The sequence below is a fragment of the Carlito syrichta genome, unplaced genomic scaffold, assembly GCF_000164805.1.
Source record: "Carlito syrichta isolate Samal-C Ts95f unplaced genomic scaffold, Tarsius_syrichta-2.0.1 Scaffold315201, whole genome shotgun sequence".
Lineage (NCBI taxonomy): Eukaryota > Metazoa > Chordata > Mammalia > Primates > Tarsiidae > Carlito > Carlito syrichta.
In genome coordinates, this window is record NW_007259297.1 from 162724 (window position 1) to 184960 (window position 22237).

The window sequence follows — 22237 nt, forward strand, 5'->3', positions numbered from 1 at the left end:
GATCTTTATAAAATAACATTTGAAGCTTTGGAAGTTTGGACCTCTAAAATAAATAAGTTGAACTTGTACCAGTGGCAGTTCCAATAATGGATAGTTGCATTCTCGTGGTCATTGTCCATGAGAATGAATGAATGCATTGAATATATGCTTTTTCTTTTGTGAGTGTCTTTCAAGCTTCAGTTAGAATGCATAGACATCACTCTGGCAAACTCTTGGGGAAAATAGTTACATATGAATCCTCCAACTTTAATTAAATGAATCCCTATCTGTTTTCCTATTTGAAAAAAAAATCATAAGAGGAAAATTTCCTGAGTTAAGGAATTTGTAGTTATGTTCTGACTTTGTCACTTGCCTGTGGATTTTGAGTAAAAGTTATCTTCTTGTGAAGGACAGTTTATCAACCATTGTCAAATCTATAACCTGACAGTTATAGCATTTTTTATCTTGCCTTACTATCTTAGGCAATCAGAAATATGAATTTTTCTAATCCTGTGTTATTCTTCTTCAAGGGGGTAACAAGCCTTTTTTGAAGCATTACTTTGTGCCAGGTAATGTGTTAAGTGCATAGCAAACATTGCTTCATTTAACCTCTTCAAAGACCTCTAAGGTATTATTTTTAAGACATTATTTTCAAGAACTTTCTAAGATATTTTTATTGCCACTGAGGGTACTGGGCTAAGTAACTTTACCCCACATTGTTGTACCTGAATCCTGAATCCGAGAGACCACCAAAGAGCCAGCTCCGATGCAAATCACACGAGGGTCTTTATTCAGTCTCGAGTCTGGGCTCACGTCTGTAACCGGCACAGCAGTACAGGCACAAGAGCCCCAACCCAGCGCAGCAAACAGCTTATATACACAGTTACAAGGGAGGGGAAATAACTTTCAACTTGTTCGCACATGATTGGGTAATTTCTCCTACTGAGTATGGGAGCGTTTAGGATTGGTTGGTTTGTATGGTTGCAGTCGCGGCTGACCGCGGCTGACCATCAACGGTCAGGTGGGCTGGGTGGAACTGGTTGGGACGTCTGGAATGTGAGATTACTAGGGGAGTGGAGCAGGAAATGGGTCCAGAGGGTCTTTCCCGCTTGGGCGGGAAAGCAAGCATACATCTGAGTTTTAAAAACAAGTTTCAATATACGTTCAAAATAAGCTTCAACCTACACTTAAAACAAGTTTTATCACACGATTATGAACGAGATGGCCCTTGTGCTCCTCAATATCAGGCCAAATAGGTATTAGAGTTTGAATTCAGAAAGTTATTTGAACTTCAAGGACACATTTTTCTCCATCTTCTGTTCTCTCTCTAGTTCCAGATGTATTTTTTCATTCTACAAATAGGCAATAGAAAGAAGGAAACAAGCAGTGTAGAGTAAGAAGCCAGGGCTGCAAGCAGAAGAGGGTGGAAATAGGAGACAGATCAGCCGCTTCCCTTTCAAAGTTGTCAAAGTTCAGTCCCAGTAGGAAAGCATGTGCCACTTGTCCCAGTCTTTTCAGAAAGGCCAATACACAAATACATATATTCCTTGTCGACTAGACAGGCGGGAAAAATTTACTCTCTTCTGATGAATTTATTTTCTTAATCCTCACCAGTGTTTTAATGATTCAGAGTGGGAGACATGAATATATGGCTTGTATAACTAAATTAGAGTGGTGCATTTGAGGCTCCTTCTGACACACTTAGGGACTAAGAAAACACATGTGGGAAAGCATGAAATGCCATGCAGGGTCAGCTCTGCCCAGTCACTTCACTGGGGCATAAGCTCCCAGTGCCATAACCACAGAGTTGGGCGCAATCTGCATCTTCACACCTGAATGATAAGTTGACAGACCTTTGTCCAGTACCAGAAGGAAGATGTCAGGCAGACTGCTGGATTTACAGACCAAAAACCTTGCTTTGAGTCTTCTTGGGAAGTGAGTTCTTGGGAAGTGGAAAGCTATGCACTTGAAGACAATGAAGCATCCATTGTTTTATTTTTGTTAAATTGAGGACCTTGTATAGCTTCTTGCTATATATTTCCCAAATTAGATCTGTTACATCCATTGGAAATAGCTTCTGACATTAAAAAAAAGGGCTTATAGAAAATTAGACTTGGAAAAAATCTAGAGAAAATCTAAGTAGAATAGCCCATCTTCTTCATTTTAAGGATGAGGAAATTGAGATGGAAAATAGTTCAATGACTTGTCCAAGACCACATGCCAATGGAAGGCAGCATCACCAAAACATTTTTTCAAAAAATATCAGGTGATCTTGAATTGTGTTTAATAGAAGTGAACTACTTTTCTTCTGTTAAAATTAACTTGACAGAGGAAACATTATAATGTAAAATGCTTTCCTGTAACTCTAGTTGGGGAAAAACTTAAAAGATAATTTTCAGTCATTGACCCTGTTTAATCTCCTTCAATCTCTGTTTCTGTAAATGAGTCCAGATGGTATTCTTCACCTAATTGTCCAGAGTTCCTTACCAATCACTTTTTTTGTGATGTAGAAACTTTTGAGGTTAGCTTATTTACTGAACACTTAAAATACATTATCATAAGAATGCTATTAAGCAGGTGTTAATTTTATCCCCAGTTAAAGAGGAGGAAAGTAATGCATGAATTGAAGTGGTGTCTTGCCCAAGGTCAAATGGCTGGCTAGAGAGGCTGGGATCTCATACGCATTCTTGTTCAAGTCTGAGCTCATAAGCAGTAAGTGTAAGTGTACTTTAAGGACTGAGAAATCTTTATTTTCTCTTGAACAAGTGTCCATGTGTCATTCCACATGTAACTGCTCTCAGGTGTCATGGATTCTTATCATAAGAGAGTAACAGCTGATGCGTGTACTTTTCATTGTAGGAGAAGCTTTGGAGGCGGTGAACTACAGAGGTGTTTTATCCTCTATTTGATCCAGAAGGAATACTAATTTTATTTGTTCTTAACATGAGTAAAAATCTTTATAACATAAAACGTGCAGAAAATTGTCCATAATGTATAAGCTGGAAATACACTAAAACTTACAGAAGAAATGATTAAACCAATTAATGACTAAAATTTTCTGAAAAATCACCAAGTCTTACTTCATGGATCGCAGTCTTTTCATTCTTCATTTTAACTTACTATTATCTTTTAAAGTATTCTTTGTAATGAAATGAATAAGGGCAAACATTTCCTTTTACGTCTATAAAAAGATGTATAGGTTTTCTAGTTTTGCCAAGATGTTTCAAATAAACTTTATGATTTTTCATGATTGAGTTTGTCTCTAAACACTTCAGTTATAATTTTTTAGCTGTGTAAATTCTGTTTATTCCATTTCTGCGATTTTTCACAATAATAACTATTATTTATGAAATTTTAACCTTGTACTAAACTCTATGTTAAGCAATTGGTATATATTTTTCTTCAATCCTTTTAACATTCTACAGTGAAAGCATATTATGAATTCTATATTATAGGAAAGCAAAATTCTTCAAATTAGTTAAGTGTAGACATTAACATATTTAGTAAGAAATAATGACAGTATTTAAGTTCAAATTACCTGACATCATATAGTATAATTACATCTTTGTATTTCTTTTAGTTTTATATGTGTTTTTGAATATTTAAGACATTAAAAAGCATAAAAATAAACATCCATGTATAAAAATATGAAGTAAATAACTGCTAAGTATTACCGATATGGTTGAATTGCCTTGTATACTTTTTAAATGATCATTGTCTCTTTCATTTCATCCTCACAATATCTCAAAATTTATTCCAGAAACTTCTGAACACGTACATGCAAGTTTTCTAAGCAGCATACTAGCATGTTTCAATATGCTTTCTCAGTAGAAATAAAGATATGTAGAGACATGACTGACGATAAATGAGCGATGAAAGAATGAATAAACATGGAATATCTGACAGGTTGCTGCTTTGTACAGCTTAATCTGAGGAATAACTGTGAGCAATCTATTCCTCCCGGCCAACAACCAGCAGCAAGGCGGCCCCAATTTTCCTGTTCTTACCTTCTCTTTGTACGTGTATGTACCCCTCTACTTCCAGTCTACTTTTTTAGAATTCAAGCACTCAAGGTTTTTTCCCCTACCTTTGGGAGTTTAGCTAATTGGAAGCAGTAGGAATTGGGAGCATGTAAGTGGCCTCCTCAAAACACCTGTTGCTAGCTTCTATGACAGGTGACGCACAACACCAGATCACTGATGTTCCTTGGTTGGGCTCCAGGATGATCTGTCATTGGATAGGGGCAGATGTTAGCTGAGTTTAAGTCACTTCAGTGCCACCTCTTATGTCAGATACCTCATTGTCACCTGTTCTAGGATCCTGTGAGACCATGTCTGGGCCCCAGGGCTCAACCCCAGGCATAAGTTGCTTAATAGATAAAAATAAATACACACGTTTTTATTTTTATCAAGTCAATCCCTGTTTCCCTTTTTTATATCATTCTTTTTAATACATTTATAAAGATCCCCCTTAGGTAACTGTTTTTAAAATTAATCTTCTTATTCGAAGTTTACCTTTCAGCCAAGTGGGTGATAAGGAGTGTGTTCATAAAACACCTGAGATGTTTAAGAGTCTGTAATATAGTTTCTCTTCCATCTGACATAAAATAGTTTCTTTGCTAAATAAACATACTAAGGAGAACATTCTTTTCTTTTTTATCTGGGGCTTAAACTCTTGTTGGTCTGTTGTCTCTAGGGTTTTGTTGTGCCACTAAAACTGAAAAAGCAAAACTAACTTTGATTTGTTTGTCTTTAAATACAATCGATCTATTCTTTTGGACTGGTGTATAAAATTCCTTTGATTTTCTTAAACAGTTCTATGAGGTGATGTATTCCTTTTATTCTTGTATTGTTTTATTTTGTTTACCAGACCTATAATGAAGCATTTTAAGCTGCATTCTCAATTATTTAATCAGTTGTAAAATGTGTCTTCCATAATTTTTCTAAGTATTGATTCTGCACCTACTGATATTTCTTGAGCAAGCTTCAGTATCTTCCGCTTTTATCTAGAGATCTATAATTTTCTCTTGTCATTCTTTTATCTTTTATTCCTTCAAAGTTTCAGCTAAGTTACTGCATACATCTTTGATTGATGTAAATGTTAATTTTGCATTTTATCACATCAAATAATGTTCTGATTTATTCTATGGCAGTTATTGTATTGTGACTTTGGAATTCCCAGTTTCTCATTTTTAATAAATATTCTACCCTTTTTTATACATTTGAGAACATATTTCAATAATTTCCTGAGTTTTGCCTGTGATTTCTTGGGCTGTTTCATTTCAGGGGTTAATGGAATTCCAATTCTCATTAGCTTATTCTCTCATTTTATGCAACAAAACTTTTTTAAAAAGACATAAAATGCTTTTTGTTTGCTTCCTTTCCCTGGTGATCTGGTTATTCTTCATTGTTGTACTGTAAATATTTCACATCCCTGACAATTTGGCATTTTTATGGGTTTTGCTTGAGAAATTTTCATTTCCACATTTGTCATAACCATCTTCAAATAACCCCCAACTTCCTGCTCACCAGAAATGCAATGGATCTCACCCTGCTCCTCAAGTTTCCACATCTAAGTATTTTGTCAAGATTACACTTCTCACAAGAAGTAAAATACTACTGAGACAGAGAAGGAAGTACATAAGTGACAAATTTATCTGGAAATCAAAGGATAAAAATCATTTTGGGGTAAAATGGGAGTTAAGAATTGCTGAGTCAGAGAAAAGATAGATGAGTTTTTCTTAGTAGTAAAGACTCCTGAGACTTGAAATAGCAGAATCTTTCAAAGTGGTGGCAGAATGTGTCTCAACCTGTCAGCCATGACACAGTTTTTTATGAAGTGTCACAAGGGTAATAATGAATGCTGTGACCATTGACCAAATGCCTGCTGGTGCCAGTAACACACACACACCTTGCCTGTGTTGTATTATTTAATCCTGAAAGCCCTGTGGGGAAATCTGCATTATTTTTATTTTACAGATAAGACAGGAAGATTAAACAATTCTCTCAAGACCCTCATTGAGTACACAGCAAAGCCTAATACCCTCCCCCCTTTTTTCTGTGACTATACTTGCTTCTTTAAAAAAAAAGATATAAATATTTTTAAGTTATTTAATTGGCACATAATAATTGCACATACTTATGGAGTTCGCGTGATATTTCAAAGCCTTTATAGTATATGTAGTGATCAAATCAGACCAATTAGCATCTCCGTCACCTCAAACGTTTATCATTTATTTGTATTGAGAACATTCCAATTCCTCTCTTCTAGCTGTTTTGGAATATATGATAAATTATTGCTAACTATAGTCACCCTACTGTGTTTTAAAACACTAAAACTTATTCCTCCTACCTAACTGTAATTTTGTACCCATCAACCAACTTCTCCCTGTCACCCGGTCCATTGCATGGTCTCACTTTTATGTGGTAACTACAAAAGTTGATCTCATAGAAGTTGAGTCAAATAGTGGTCAGAGAGGCTGGGAAGAGGAGGGGTCACCTTCTGTTTCTATGCCAGAGAGGAGCATGTAAGAAAAATGTATTCCCAGGAGCTCTTTCCAGTGGATGGGGCACACCCAGACTCTAGGAGTCTTAATTGGAGATACTAATTCTCTCTGTGTAGAAACAGCACATAGAGAATTACGGCAATTTATGGGCCATTTAAAACCGACAGAAGGAACTTAGCAGTGCTCTGGGAGCAGGGATGTCAGTAATACTTAAAGTTACAGACAGCCATCTGAGCAGTTTTGGCAAGGTTGCTGTGGCATGGAAGAACTGCATATTTCTCTGCCTGGGAAAACTTTTTTCTTTTCCTACTTTGAATCACTAGTTATTTTTGCCTTTTTGTAGCACAGGTTAATAGTAATATAGTTGAATTTGAAAAGATATATATGAACCCTCTTCTTATTAGTAGTGTGCTGAATTGTAGTTCTTAAAGGATTATTAGTGTTTATATGTGGGGCAAAACAGGCTTGAGTAAAGTGAAGATATCCAGAAAATAATGATATATTCTTTTTTCTAATTCCCTTCCTTTATTTTATTTTGAGTGTTCAAGGTACTCTTCAGTCAAGGTTGAGCCAAATGTTTGTAATTTCATACTATACACTGTAATGTCATACTATACACTGTTGTCCATTTGTGCGTGTTGCCTATGGATATAAAAGCTTTTATGTAAGCCGGGCTTGGTGGCTCAGCCTGTAATCCCGCGCCTTTGGGAGGCTGAGGTGAGTGGATTGCCTGAGCCCGTGGGTTCGAGACCCGCCTGGGCAGCAAGACCTCATCTCTACAATAAATCAAAAAATCAGCTGGGCGTGGTAGCACATGCCTGTAATTCCGGCTACTCGGAAGGCTGAGGCGGAAGGATCGCCGGAGCCCAGCAGGTCGAGGCTGCGGTGGCCAGGAGCGGCCACTGCACTCCAGTCTGGGCAACAGAGTGAGACTCCAACTCAAAAAAAAAAAAAAAAAAGCTTTTATGTGAATGTGGTTTTACGTTGTTGTTGCTGCTGTTGTTATAATTTATTGGTTTTAATTTTAGAACAGTTTTCATTTCACAGCAAACTGATCAGAAGGCACAGAGATTTCCCTAAACCCCCTGCATAGGTACAGCCTCCCCCACTGTCAATATCCCCCGCCAAGAGTGGTCCATTTGTTACGATTGATAAATCTATATTGGCATATCATCGCTAAAAGTTCATGGTTTGTATTAGGGTTCACACTTGGTGCCGTTCATTGTATGGATTTGGGCAGATGTTCAATGCCAGTGTCCATCAGTATAATATCACACAGAAAGTGTCACTGCCCTAAAGATCCTCTGTGCTCTGCCAATACATCACTCTCTTCCCCAACTTCCGGCAACCACCATTTTTTTTTAACACCTGTACTTCAGCATGGGTGACAGAGTTAGACTCCAAGCCCACCTATTTTTCTACTGTCTTTGTCATTTCGCCATTTTCAGAGGACAATAGAGTTGGAATTGTTTAGTATGAATTATTTTCAGACTGGCTTCTTTCACTTAGAAATATGCACTTAAGGTCCTTTCAATGTCTTCTCAAGACTTTATAACTCATTTATTTTTATCATTTAATAATATTCCATTGTCTGGATACACCACAATTTATTTATCCACTCACCTTCTGAAGGACACTTGGGTTGTTTACAAGTTTTTGGCAGTTATAAGTAAAGCTGCTGTAGACATCCGTGTGCAAGTTTTTGTGTGAACATAAGTTTTCATCTCATTTGAGCAAATTCCAAGATGCATGATTACTAGATCATATGGTAAGAGTATTTCAGTTTTGAATAAAATGGCCTGTCTTCCAAAGTGGCTATGCCATTTTGTATTTCCGCCAGCAATGATTATGTGTTATTTCTGTGGAACTGTAAATGTATATTCATCCAGTCTCTATCACAGTTACATTTGGATATGTTGTTATTAATTATGCTTTTTCAATTGTTTTATGGTTGGCCCTTACAACCTCAGATGAAAACAATTAAAATCAATAAAAATTATTTGATAATTTTCATTTCCTCAGAAAGTGTGAACTTCCTTTTAAAATGTGTAATATTCTTTAGCCGGGCTTGGTGGCTCAGCCTATAATCCCACACTTTGGGAGGCTGAGGTGAGTGAATTGCCTGAACCCACGGGTTTGAGACCCGCCTGGGTAACTTGGCGAGACCTCATCTCTACAATAAATCAAAAAATTAGCTGGACGTGGTAGCCTGCACCTGTAATTCCAGTTACTTGGAAGGCTGAGGTGGAAGGATCGCCGGAGCCCAGCAGGTCGGGGCTGTGGTGGCCAGAAGTGGCCACTGCACTCCAGTCTGGGTGACAGAGTAAGACTCCAACTCAAAAAATAAAATAAAACGTGTAATATTTTTTGCAACTACATTAATAATTTCTAAACATAGATTTTTTTATCGTGTTACTTAAGAAGAAATTCAATTTAAAAGCCCCTTTTTTGAAAAACGATTTAAAATAGCACTCATATGCCACCTCCTGCAGAAGTGTTCCCTGATCCCCACCTCAGGGCTCCTGGTCCCTACCATGCCTGTACAGAGCTGTCCCTCACCTTTGTGCTAACTCTGTGCAGTCTGTAGACCACATCATTGCTCAGTGGAGCCTTGAACTCAGAATATAAAAACAGATTGTGAAATTTTCACTGTGCTAAAACCACATTGACTTGGAATCAGGAAAAGAAGACAATTGCATTCCAAAGAAATATATCAAAAATGAGTATTTGGTAAGAGACATGGAAAATATTTTTGGAAACAAGTTAAATTTTATAAACTCTACTGCTATTTTACTCATTTATAGCCACATTTAAATATAAATGAGGAAAAAATATATATATATATAAATATATATATTTATAACACTAAATCAAGACTCAGGAGTTCACAGTTGAAGTTCTAAATCTCCCACTGAAACTACAAAACGAGTCTCTTGTCTTGGCTTACTATCATTTTTCTGAAATGGAAGGTGTCAGAATGTCAATGGTTTTAAGTCTTCTTACATTTTATATTTCACATTTGGTCAAATTCAGTTGATTACAGTCTAATTGTCAAAAGCAAAAGACAATTCTTCCTTCTCTTTTGGCTAGCTTGTAATGTACCCAATACAATGGAAGGAAAAAATTTTGAAATGATGGATATCCCAATTACCCTGATTTGATCAATACATTTTGCATACATGCATTAAAATGTCACATATAATCCCCAGAATATGTACAACTATGCTATGTAGATAAAATATATATGGTATAATAAACAAAGATAAATCTAAAACACCAAAAGAAAAGTGTCAAGTTAAATATAAAGGAACACCCACAAGACTAGCATTAGATTTCTCAGAAGAAACCTTACAGATCAGGAGAGAATTGAATGATATTGTCATAGTGCTGAAAGAAAAAAGAAGGCAGCTATGCATACTATACCCAATTAAGTGATCCTTTGGACAAGTAAAAACTGTGAGAATTCATCACTACTATACCAGTCCCACAAGAAATGCTTAAGGGAGTCCTACAAATGGATGTGAAAGGATGATAACTACCATCATGAGGACATAAAAAAGAAAAGAACTCACTAGCACAGCAGACACATAAGTGAGAAAAAAAAAGAAAACTTCATTACTATAGAAAACCACTAAACCACAAAGGTAACCTATAGACAGGGAAGACAGGAACAAAGAATATACAAAACGACCAGAAAACAATGAACAAAATGACAATATAATTTTAAAAATCAAAATCCAGCTATATGCTGCCCACAAGAAACTCACTTCACCTGTAAAAGCACACATAGACTGAAAGTAAAGCTATGAAAAGAGATATTCCATACAAATGAAAACAAAAATGAGTGGAAGTATCTATACTTAGATAAAATGGACTTTAAGTCAAAAATATGAAAAAGATAAAGAAGGTTATAATATAATGATGAAAGGCTCAATTCAGCAATAGAATATAATTTTTATGAATACATATGCACCCAACACCAGAGCACCCAGATTGCAAAGCAAATATTGTTAGTGTTAAAGGGAGGATTCTAATGTCATAATAGTTGGGAACTTTAACACTGCACTCTTAGCATTAGACAGATCACCTAGACAGAAATTTAACAAAGAAATATTAAACTCAAACTACATTATAGACCAAATGTACCTAAAAGACACTTACAGAACATCTCATCCACAACAGCTGCAGAATATACATTTTTCTCATCAGCACATGAAACATTTTCCAGGAAGGACCATATGTTAGTCCACAAAGCAAGCCTCAATAAATTTTTAAAAATCAAAATCATATTAAGTATTTTTTTTTTTCTGACCCCAACAAATAAAACTAGAAATGAATTACAAGAGGACCCTTGGAAAATATTAAAAAACACGAAAATTAAATAACATGTTCCTGAGTGACCAATGAGTCTATTAAGAAATTTAGAAGGAAATAAAAATTTAATGTCTTTAAAAAAAAACACACACAAACTAAAACCTATAAGACACAGCAAAATCAGTACTAATAGGAAAGTTTATAGCAATAATGTAGAAAGATTTTGAATAAACACCCCTAGATCTGTGGCCTGATGGAGTTAATGTTCAGTATGTCCTTGTAGGCTGAGGCCCGTGTTTCCCTCCCTGAGTGAGCTCAATAGTACCTGCCCTTAGCACTTAGCAATTACAGTGAACCATGTGGGACAGGAAGTACAACAAACCAACAAGAAATGTCAACACTTGTAATTTCATGAATGAGACAGGAAAGATAATGGCAAAGAGACTGGCTTGTTTGAACAAAGTGAACAGCGGAGCCATGACTGAAGGAGGGACATCAAACTGAGACTAAAGGAATCTGAAACCTGTGTGTAGACCAGCTTCAGAAGCCTGTCCAGAGAAAACAGAGAGTGTGCTTACATTGGAGGAACTAAAGAAACCATTTTGGCTAAATGTCACTGAATTATTCACAGTCTAAAACCCCCTTGCCTTCACTTTTCATTTGCATCTTTGGCTATCTTTTATTGAGAAAAGAATGCAAGTCTAATTTTAAAATATACATATTTCTATTTAGCAGCCACATATATTTATAAAATGCCATATATTTTTACAAACCATGGGTACTTTAGACAAGACTAAGGCTATGTTTTCTCTTCTTATGAGTGTCAATAGCATGGAATAAAAATTTTCATTGGACAATTGACCCTGATAATTGTTTAGATGAAATACTGACAAAGACTTTCTGTCAACCTTTGCCTTGACTTGAAAGAATTACAAAATGGCCACTTGTACACCCCTAATGAAAGTCCATTAGTGTAGTGTGACCCTATCTTTGACTCATTTTGAATTGGCCAACCATGACCCTTAAACCTTAACAGATTATCCTTGTTTCCTACCAGGGCTTTAAACAAATTAGGGCTGAGTAAACATGTCAAAAAGGTGAAGGGAAACCACAAGTTCTTAAGGATGATTATTCAGTTCTTTTATTCTATAATTATGAGAAGATGGTCACTTATAAATGAAGCTATGAGAGAGAATGAAAAAAAGAAATAAAACGGCCATCAGGTGTTAGGTTGAATATGTAAAATTTATACTGGCTTGTAACAGCTATCAACTTCTACACCTGTTTCAAATCAGATTGCTAAAATAATGTATTCATACAAACACTGCAATTTGAAATAGTAGGTTTTAAAAATAAATTATAATGGTTTTATCACTAATTTTAGTAAGAATTTCAAAAAGCAAATTTAATGTATTCCTTATTTGCATTGCTTGGAAAAACACCTGTTTAGAACCGGTTGGAACTGCACTCCTTGAATTGGGTATTAGTGGGAAGTCTGCCTTCTTCTTGGTACCACTTATTCTTTTCTTTCAAGTTTAACAAATAGGCATTCATTAATCTTTCTTCAACATTTCAGAATTTAAGCTTTATTCTGAAACAGATCTCATGAAAATGTACTTCTAATATTATGATTTCTGTTCTTCCTGTCCTATCTCCATCCTCTATCCCTTCCTCTTCCCCCACTGCAACTCTCTCAATCTCTCTCTCTCTCATCTGTGTATCCATTTATCTGTCTATCTTCTATCATTTATCCATCCATCTAGTCAATCTGTTTATTATGTATCTCTCTATTTTATCATTGATCTCTCTAATCTATCATCTGTGTATCTATCTATTATCTATCTATCTAATCTATCTGTCTCTACATTCTTGTATCAATCTATCTCTATATTTATCTAATTTGTCCACCTCTATCACTTAGCTACTATCTATCATCTATTTGTTGACCATCAACTATCTCCTTTTCTTGGTTCTTGTTACCCAGGGTTCTAGCCTGACATCAAGTTATGTTTGGCTCTCTTTTCCCATGACCACAATATTGTTCACCAAAAGAAATATTTATTATTTCAAAGAAAAGGATCCTGTACTCCACAGAAAAATGTTCATAGATCACAGTATATTGGTGCCTCAAACAAAAACCAGTCTTATCCAGGTGCCATGGTGCTGAACTTCATGAAAAAGTCTTCTTAATTAAAAACAAACAAACAGACTTCAAGGCTTTGCAAGCTTTGTGTAGAGGACAACTCTGCAGCCTCAGACAGGCTTTTCATGCGTTAATCTGGATAATTACTTAAGTATGCATATAAAATTCTAAAAATATTTATTGCAGGACATTCTGGGTGTCCTCAAAATCTATCTTATAAACTGTAATCAGCATTTCTTTTGCTTATATTGAATTATCTCTTGGTTATTTCAAACACTATAAATGATAAAATAAACATTTTGTATTTGACCTAAATTGCAGAAGGGATTAAATTTTATTTTTAGTGGTGAAAATACATTTGTTGGAAAGCAATAGCAATTTTGAATTTCATAAAATTCTGTAATCCAAGACTCTCAAATGTATATAAATATCTATGTAACTAATTATAATAACTTGGCGATCCCTTGAAATACAATTTAACATTACAACAGGGTATTTGCAATATAGAGAGTCATGGAAAGTCCTTGTTATTGAGTCACTATTTTGTCTTGGATTTAGGTCATCAAGCTTGCATTTGAAGAGTTTGAACTGGAGAGAGGGTATGACACCCTGACAGTCGGCGACGCTGGGAAAGTGGGAGACACCAGATCCGTCTTGTATGTGTGAGTATGTCACAAGCTTCTTCTCTCTTGCATGCAGGGCTGTGGGAAGACTGGGATGTGGAGTTGACATTCTGCTACAGGCTTCCAATTCTGCCTCAAATGTTTAATTAGTGCTGTATATGTGGAATTCTCATCTGATTTATTATGAGAACTGATTTAGGATTGTGTTTTGTCTGTATCAATAGTTTTTTTCCCAAATCATTTAAAAATATATATTTAAGGTCAGAATATAGAATACACATGAGGTAAAAAGTAGAAATGATAAGTATCCCAATTCAATCTCTCTCTTTCAACCACTCTCCTTCTGCTTCCCTGTGGCTTTATGTTACTAGAGATTTTTAGACGCACAGGTGCTTTCTGGTTTGGGAAATACAGGTGTTTTCTGGAATAATGCCATATAACTTCCATTGAAAACTGTAAAAAAACTGCATAGTAAAAGAAATAGAGATTGTGGAGAAAACGTGTTGAGGATGACTCACTGTACATCTACAGAACTCTGTATCCGGAGACCCACCAAAAACATTAATAACCTTGATGCAAATATTTGCAGACAGATCCATCTAGTCAATTTGCAACTAGGAGCACCATCCATTCTGGGGCCCTTTGCCTCAACTGGCTGCTTCAACTGCTTTAGGATATAGGATGTCAAAGACAGTTTTTGTCCATTTTTATCAGACCTCGTTTATCAAAATTAAAAATAAGACTCAGGAGATCTTTTCTTATCAATTTCTGAAGGAGGTTCACCTTGTTTGCTTAGTCTAGTTTATACTGTTAAGACTGTCTCTTTACATGAGAACTCTTGTCTCTGATAACAGCAACATAGGACTATGCTAGAGAAAGGTACAGTCTGTTATGCTCACATCAACTCCTTGTTTACTGATTCCTTATGAGATAGTTCACACTTCAGAAAGTATTATAGAGAACTATGCTTTAGGGCCCAGACTAGAACTACTCCTGGACATGCCTCTTGCATTCATTGTATTTTGAATACCTTTGTATGCGAGACCTGTCTCTAGTTTACCTTTCTACTATCTCATGCCGACTACTACTAGTAATGATAATTGTAATCATGATCCTGGCCCACAGCTTATAATATTAATTATAATAAAAGCACTAGTAATGCCATAGCTTACTTTTATTGAGTATCATTTATGCACCATGCACTAATATTTATTACCTTTTTTTTACTTTCACCACAATCTGTGCATTTGGAGTTTTATCATATCATGATGACACTGAGGCTTTGACAGACTGAAGGACTTTACCTGATTCACAAACCTAGTGTGTGTTGGAGCAGATATTCCAACTCCATGCTAGTGAGGCTGTTCCGAGCTCTGTGATGCTCACCATTTGTAAATGTGCCATGATTTTTAACTGATTCTTATTGAGGGTCTTTCATTTCTCACTCTCACACGGTTACACCATTCTTTTGCTTTTATAAGCATCTGTGCAGTGAATAACTTTGCAAGCATATACATTGGCATCCTTGTTCCTGTGCCTTTAGGATAACTTCAAGCAGAGGAATTTCAGGGTGAAGGGGCACTTCATTTACATGGTTCAGCTTTTCCAGTGATCCCCCAAAGGTTTATAAAAACTACAGTGGAATGAGAAGGCCCCTATTTCCCCAAACCCTCACCAAATGATTGTTTTTGCCAAGTTATTAGGTAAGCATTTGTTTACACAGAACTTACAGGTTGGGGCCAACACATCTATGTTGTTGACAAGCTTCGGAGGCAATTGTCTCGTAGACTGCCTGTCCGTGGCCTGAGACAGTATTGCCAGTAATGATACAGTGAATAAAAACAGGTCTAGAAGTCAGAGATGGAATTTCTGGTGCCCACTTTGCTATTTGCCATCTCTGTGACCCTAAGGGAATTCATTTTACCTCTCTGTATCTCTGTTTCTCTGGTTATAAAATATGTATAATAAACTTTTCCTGCCTGTGGTAAAGAGAAACATAAAATAATGCATGCGAAAGCTCTGGAGGGCTAAGAAATGTAACCCTCACGTATTATTATTACCAAAACATCTAATTTAAGAAGAGATGTCATGAAAATAAATGAGAAAAATTCTAAATAAGTGCAAAATCTAAAATATAAATGTAGCAAGGTAATGCCTTATATAATCCCTTAGGTTATTATTAAAGATCTAAAATTATATGCTCATTTTTTTATGCTACTTGTTGTTAAGAAAGCAATAGCAAACTATGTATTACGTTGACATAAGTGTTATTAGAACCTTCCCTCAATAGCTCGAATCTACAAATGAAAAACTAAGTAACCAACTGAATCAAATGGAGGTGCCCTTTGGGGAACATAATGTAACAAAGATCAGTTGGGCATTTAATCAGCTGCAGTAGAGGAAAGAAAAGCCACTGATATATGTCCTTAGTGTACCAAGTTACAGAAAAAGAAAAGAACACAGAAACACAGCTGGTCTCTTGGAATAAACAGGTAATTTCAAGCAATACAGTAACACATACATTTGAGTACTTATATGTCAGACTTTATTCTCAGCATGGAACTTATAATCTAACTGGAGAAATGACAGATACACTAGGTTAGTTTAAATACTAGTCAGTATACAGAATCACAGAATCTCATGACACTTTTATTTCGAATAAAACAGGAGTTTAAAAAAAAAATCTATGTCAGACTGGTATTAATTACTTTATACTTAGTATTTTATAGGTTTCCTTTTTGGTGGGAACCATAAACTTCTAGTCAGATCTTGATTTACAAGAGAAATGTGGGAAGTGAGATAGGCTGAAAGTGAGATAGCTCCTAAATATGGTTTCAAAGCCTCCTGTTTCTAGTAATGGTTTTTCATGTTTTTTTGTTTGTTTGATTGATTTTTTACTTTTGTGGCACCAAAGAAGAATATCCAAATGTGAAAGAGCTCCTATAATAATACAGTTTACCCCAGAGATGGATGAATGTACTCTGGTCATATTTATAGAATGACAGACTTTAAAGAAAATTAAATAATTTACTTAGCATATCTCTTCTGAGCTCTTTCCAAGCATGTATCTTGATACTTTTCTCAAACTGAATTCGTAGAAGAACTGCTTGGGGAGGTATTGCCTTACATGACTTCCCTCTGACCTTTGCAGCTATTAGCCGTTGGTAATGGAGAGATGGTGCTATCTCAGAATGTACTGTGGATTGCAGGCAGGTGCTACTGTTTTTGAATGGCCATCCTTCCACAGGGATGAAGAGTTACCATCATAGAAGTCTGTGAGCAAGTTTTATAGCTTGTGCCTGGCTACATTGTAGATTAACAGATGAGGACACAGTTGTGTCTTAGTGTGGGTTTACTCCATTTTTCTTGAAACTGCTTCTTGATCCTAGGCATTCAGCAAGACTCTGCTATTTTAGTTTCTCACAATGTGCAAGTGACTCCAGCACTCACACCTTCACTAGCAGTTGGTGTTATCATTGTTTTTTCTGTTCTGATAGGTGTGTAAGGATATCTCTTTGTGGTTTCATTTGCATTTTCCAATGACTAATAATATGGAACATCCTTCCATATGCTTAGTTACCTTCTGTGCAGTCTCTTTGGCAAAATGCCTGTTATGACTGTTACTAGTTTTCTGACTGAATTTTATTTTTGCCATTAAGTTTTGAGAGGTCTTTGTATATATATTTAAGATTATTAGTTATTTATAGAATGTGTGCCTTACAGATATTTTCTCTCAGTCTGTGTCTTTCATTTTGATCTCTTTATATGAGTTTTCACAGAGCAAAAGTTTTTAATTTTGATGAAGTCAAATGTATGGACTTTTTCCCAGTGGCCTGAGCTTTTGTTTTCAAGTCTAAGGGGATGCCTTTCCTAGCTATAGATTTCAGAGATTTTCCTGTCTAATTTTCCTAAAAGTTTTATACTCCACATTTAAGTCTATTGGGCATTTAGAGTTAGGTTTTGTATAAGTATGTGAGACATAGATTGTATTCATATTTTGCCTTGAGATCTCTTTTGTCCAGTTACTCAGGATCATTTGTTGAGCAGACCATCCTTTCTCCATTGAATTGCTTTTGTCAAAAACTAGTTGAGCATATTGGTATGGGTTCTATTTCTCAGTTCTCTGTTCTGTTTTATTGATTTATAGGTGTCTAGCACTCTACCAATACCATTCCTGATTACTGTGGCTGATTAGTAATTTTTGATATCAGGTAGAATGATGTCTCTCACTTTATTCTTCTTCGTCAACAGTCTTTTAGCTATTTTAGGGTTAATACCATTCCGTGTAAGTTTGAGAATACCTTATATATATATGCTTAAAAAATTTGCTGGGATTGTCATAGGATTGCATTGAACCTATTGATCAATTTGGTTAAGATTGATATGTTTGTTGTGTTGGTTCTTCCAATTCTTGAGCATATGTCCTGTGATTTGCCAAATGCTTTTTTTGGTATCAGCTGACATGACTATATAATTTTTCTTCTTTAGCTTGTTTGAATGGTGATTGCATTAATTAATTTTTTTAAAAATTTGACTCATAGCTGGGCTCGGTGGCTCAGTCTGTAATCCCGCGCCTTTGGGAGGCTGAGAGTGGATTGCCGCGGGGTTGAGACCCGCCTGGGCAACTTGACGAGGCCTCATCTCTACAATAAATCAAAAATTAGCCAGGTGTGGTAGCATGCGCCTGTGGTTCCAGCTACTTGGAAGGCTGAGGCAGAAGGATCGCTGGAGCCCAGCAGGTCGAGGCTGCGGTGGCTGGGAGCGGCCACTGCACTCCAGTCTGGGCGACAGAGTGAGACTCCAACTCAAAAAAAAAAAGAAAAAAAAATTTTGACTCATGTTTGTATAAATGGAATAAATTTCACTTTGTGGTCAAGAATAATTCTTTTTATATATTGTTGGATTCAGTTTTCTAGTATTTTATTGAAGATATTTGCATCGAAATTCCTGAACTATAATAGTCTGTAATTCTCTCTCTACTTCCCCATTCATCCCGCCCCCATTTTTTTGGTACTAGCTTTGGTTGAAATATCAAGTGAATACTAGTTTCATTATAAAATGAGTTATGTAGTTTCTCTTGTTAGTTTTAAGAAGAGTTTCTGAAAACTATGTGTTAATTCTTTCATTTAAGAAATGAAATAATCCTCTAGTGAAATCATCTGAGTCTGTAGATTTTGCTTTTGAAGGAAAATAAAATTAAATTTTTCCCCCAAAATAAAATCTGATTTTAGTTATAAAATCAATTTATATCATGGTGATAGGGCTATTCAGATGTCTGTTTCATCTTGATTGAATTTTAATAGTTTATGGTTTCCAAAGAAGCATTCCACTTTTAATAACCTGCTGGGTTTATGAGCCAAAAGCTGCATAATACTTTCATATTTTCTTTTTAATGACTGGTGAATTTGTAGTAATACTCACTCTTTTGTTCCTGATATTGATAATGCATGTCCTTACTTTCTCTCTGTCTCTCATTCTCTCAGCTAGTCTTATTACAGTTTTATCAAATATGTTAGCTTTTGAAGAAATAGCTTTGCCTCAATTTTTTTCTATTGTTTTTCTTTTGCAATTTAATCAGCTTATTGTCTCTATAACACTCCTTTTTCTAATTATTTATGTTTATTTGTCTCTACTTTTCTTGAAGTAGAAACTTAAGTAATTTTTAAAATACCTTTCTTTATATATATAGTTATGTAGCTTTATAAATTTTTCTCTTTTTACTATTATAACTGCATCCCCACATATTCTTATATGCTGTGTTTTCATTTCCACCCAGTTCTATGCATCAATTTTCTTTTCATTTGAGCCTTCTTCTTTGAATTATGGATTATTTATAAATGTGTTAATTAATTTCCATGTATTTATATATTTACCTCTTGTCTTTTTGTCAGTCATTTCCAGTTTGATTCCATTGTGGTCAGATAATAAACTCTGTATAATTTCAGTACTTAAAAATACATTGGGATCTATTTTTTGACCCAGGGTCAATCTATCTCAGTCAATATCCCATGGGGCGATAAAAAATATGTGTATTGGCCAGTATCAGTGACTCAGCCTGTAATCCTAGCACTTTGGGAGGCTGAGGCAAGTGGATTGCCTGAGCCTGTGGGTTCGAGACCAGCTCCGGCAACTTGGTGAGACCTCGTGTCTACAAAAAATTTTTAAAAATTACCCAGGCTTGGTAGAGCATGCCTGTGGTTCCAGCTACTTGGAAGGCTGAGGTGGAAGGATCGCAGGAGCCCAGCTGGTGAAAACTTGGGTGGCCGTGAGCATGCCACCGCACTCTAGCCTGGGTGACAGAGTGAGACTCTAACTCAAAAAAAAAAAAAAAATTAAAAAAATAGAAAAATGTGTACCATATTTTTTTTCTGATTTTTCTGTCCGGTTTTTAAAAGTCAGGTATTAAAATCCTCAAGTATGTTTGTGAATTCCTCTATTTGTTTCTCTTAGTTCTGCCAGTTTTTGCTTCTTCTTGTGAAACTCGGATGTTTGATTTGTACACATTTAGAATCAATTGTGTGATGTTCTCCATTGTGTGATGTCCTCCATTGTCTTTAGTAATTTTATTTGCAATAAAGTCTAGTTTAAGCCGGGCTCAGTGGCTCAGCCTGTAATCCGGCGCCTTTGGGAGGCTGAGGAGAGTGAATTGCCTGAGCCCGCGGGTTCGAGACCCGCCTGGGCAGTGAGACCCCATCTCTACAATAAATCAAAAAATCAGCCGGGCGTGGTAGCGCATGCCTGTAATTCCGGCTACTTGGAAGGCTGAGGCTGAAGGACCGCCGGAGCCCAGCAGGTTGAGGCTGCGGTGGCTGGGAGCGGTCACTGCACTCCAGTCTGGGCGACAGAGTGAGACTCCAACTCAAAAAAAAAGTCTAATTTAGCAGATATTAATATAATCATTCCTGCTTTTTATTATTAATATTCACATGGCATATCTATTTTCCTTATTGATTTTGATGTGCATTTATTTTAAGCCTCAAGTAGTTGTGTCATGCTGGGTTTTTTAAGCCACTTTACCTCCTTCTATCTTTTGATTAATATGTCTAGATTATTTGTATTTAAAGTAATTATTGATATATTAGTGCTTTGGCTGCCATTTTATTATTTGTTCTCTCTGGTTCTTATGCTTTTTTACTATTTTTCTTGCCTTCCTATGGGTTATTAAGTTTTTTTTCTAATTTCATCTTGATTAATTTTTTTTTTTTTTTTTGAGTTGGAGTCTCACTCTGTCGCCCAGACTGGAGTGCAGTGGCCGCTCCTGGCCACTGCAGCCTCGACCTACTGGGCTCCGGCGGTCCTTCAGCCTCAGCCTTCCAAGTAGCCGGAATTACAGGCGTGCGCTACCACGCCCGGCTGATTTTTTTGATTTATTGTAGAGATGCGGTCTCGCTGCCCAGGCGGGTCTCGAACCCGCGGGCTCAGGCAATTCACTCACCTCAGCCTCCCAAAGGTGCGGGATTACCGAGCCCGGCTCATCTTGATTAATTTAAAGCATCTGTAAATGTACTTACCTGTACAACTTTAAAAGTGTTATTCTGAGTATTATAACAAGCATATGTGACTTATAAGAGTCTACTGGTGTATTTGTTTCCTACTGTTGTTATAGCAAATAATTGCAAACTTGGTGGCTTAAAACAACAGAAATTTATGGTTTCATATTTCTAGAAGCAAGATGCCGAAAATCAGGTTGACTAGGCGAACATCAAGGTGTGGACAGGGTTACAATCTCTCTAAAGTTTTCAAGATAGATTCCATTTGTTTCCTCTTCCATCTTAGGGTCACTGGTGGCATTCTTTGACTTGTGGCCACATCGATTCTGTCGCTGCCTTAATAGTCACATGACCAGCTCCCCCTTTGTCTGAAATCTTCCTCTGTCTCTCTTTTATTTGTATAATAGTAATGGTATTTAGAGACTACCTGGATAATTCAGAAATTCTCTAGCCTTTCGATCCTTAATTTGGTTGCATTTTCAAAATCTGTAGTCTACAAAGCAATATTCATAAGTTTCAGGGATGAGGGTATGGGCGTTTGTGAAGCCATTATTTATCCAACTACAACTAATGTCAACATTTACCATTTACAACGAAGTGTGAAAACCTCCTTTGCATTTAAATCCCTTTTCTCTTTCAACTCTTAAAAACTCATGGCCCTAAGTACCAGATGGTGTTATAACTTGCATTTCAGTCATTTAAATATGGTTTACAGAATTATGCTGAAAAAAATAGTCCATTTTACATTTCCCGTTTCTCTTCTATCTTTTTTCTTCCCTTTGTTCTTCCTTACTTCTGAATACTCCAAGATTCCTTCTGTCCTCCTGTTACCTTTTCTTTTTCTTTCGTTTTTTTGAGTTGGAGTCTCACTCTGTTACCCAGACTGGAGTGTAGTGGCCGCTCCCGGCTACCTCAGCCTCGACCTGCTGGGATCTGGCGATCCTTCCGCCTCAGCCTTCCAAGTAGCCGGAATTACAGGCATGCACTAACATGCCCGGCTGATTTTTTGATTTACTGTAGAGATGAGGTCTCGCTGCCCAGGCGGGTCTCGAACCCGCAGGCTCAGGCAATCCACTCACCTCAGCCTCGCAAAGGCGCGGGATTACAGGCTGAGCCACCGAGCCCGGCTCTTTCCTTTTTTTTTTGAGACAAAGTCTGTTGTCCAGGATGCCAGGATGGAGTG

General features: G+C 36.5%; 1 protein-coding gene across 1 annotated transcript in view; it reads left to right on the top strand.

Annotated features, from left to right (window-relative positions):
- The window catches only part of LOC103275056 (CUB and sushi domain-containing protein 1-like), a gene marked incomplete at its 3' end in the record, with an annotated part of 411423 nt that overhangs the window by 141164 nt on the left and 248022 nt on the right, over positions 1-22237 (top strand). Inside the window, exon 5 of the mRNA XM_021706144.1 lies at positions 13500-13603. Coding sequence (XP_021561819.1) covers positions 13500-13603 — 104 coding nt within the window. The remainder of the gene's footprint in view (positions 1-13499; positions 13604-22237) is intronic.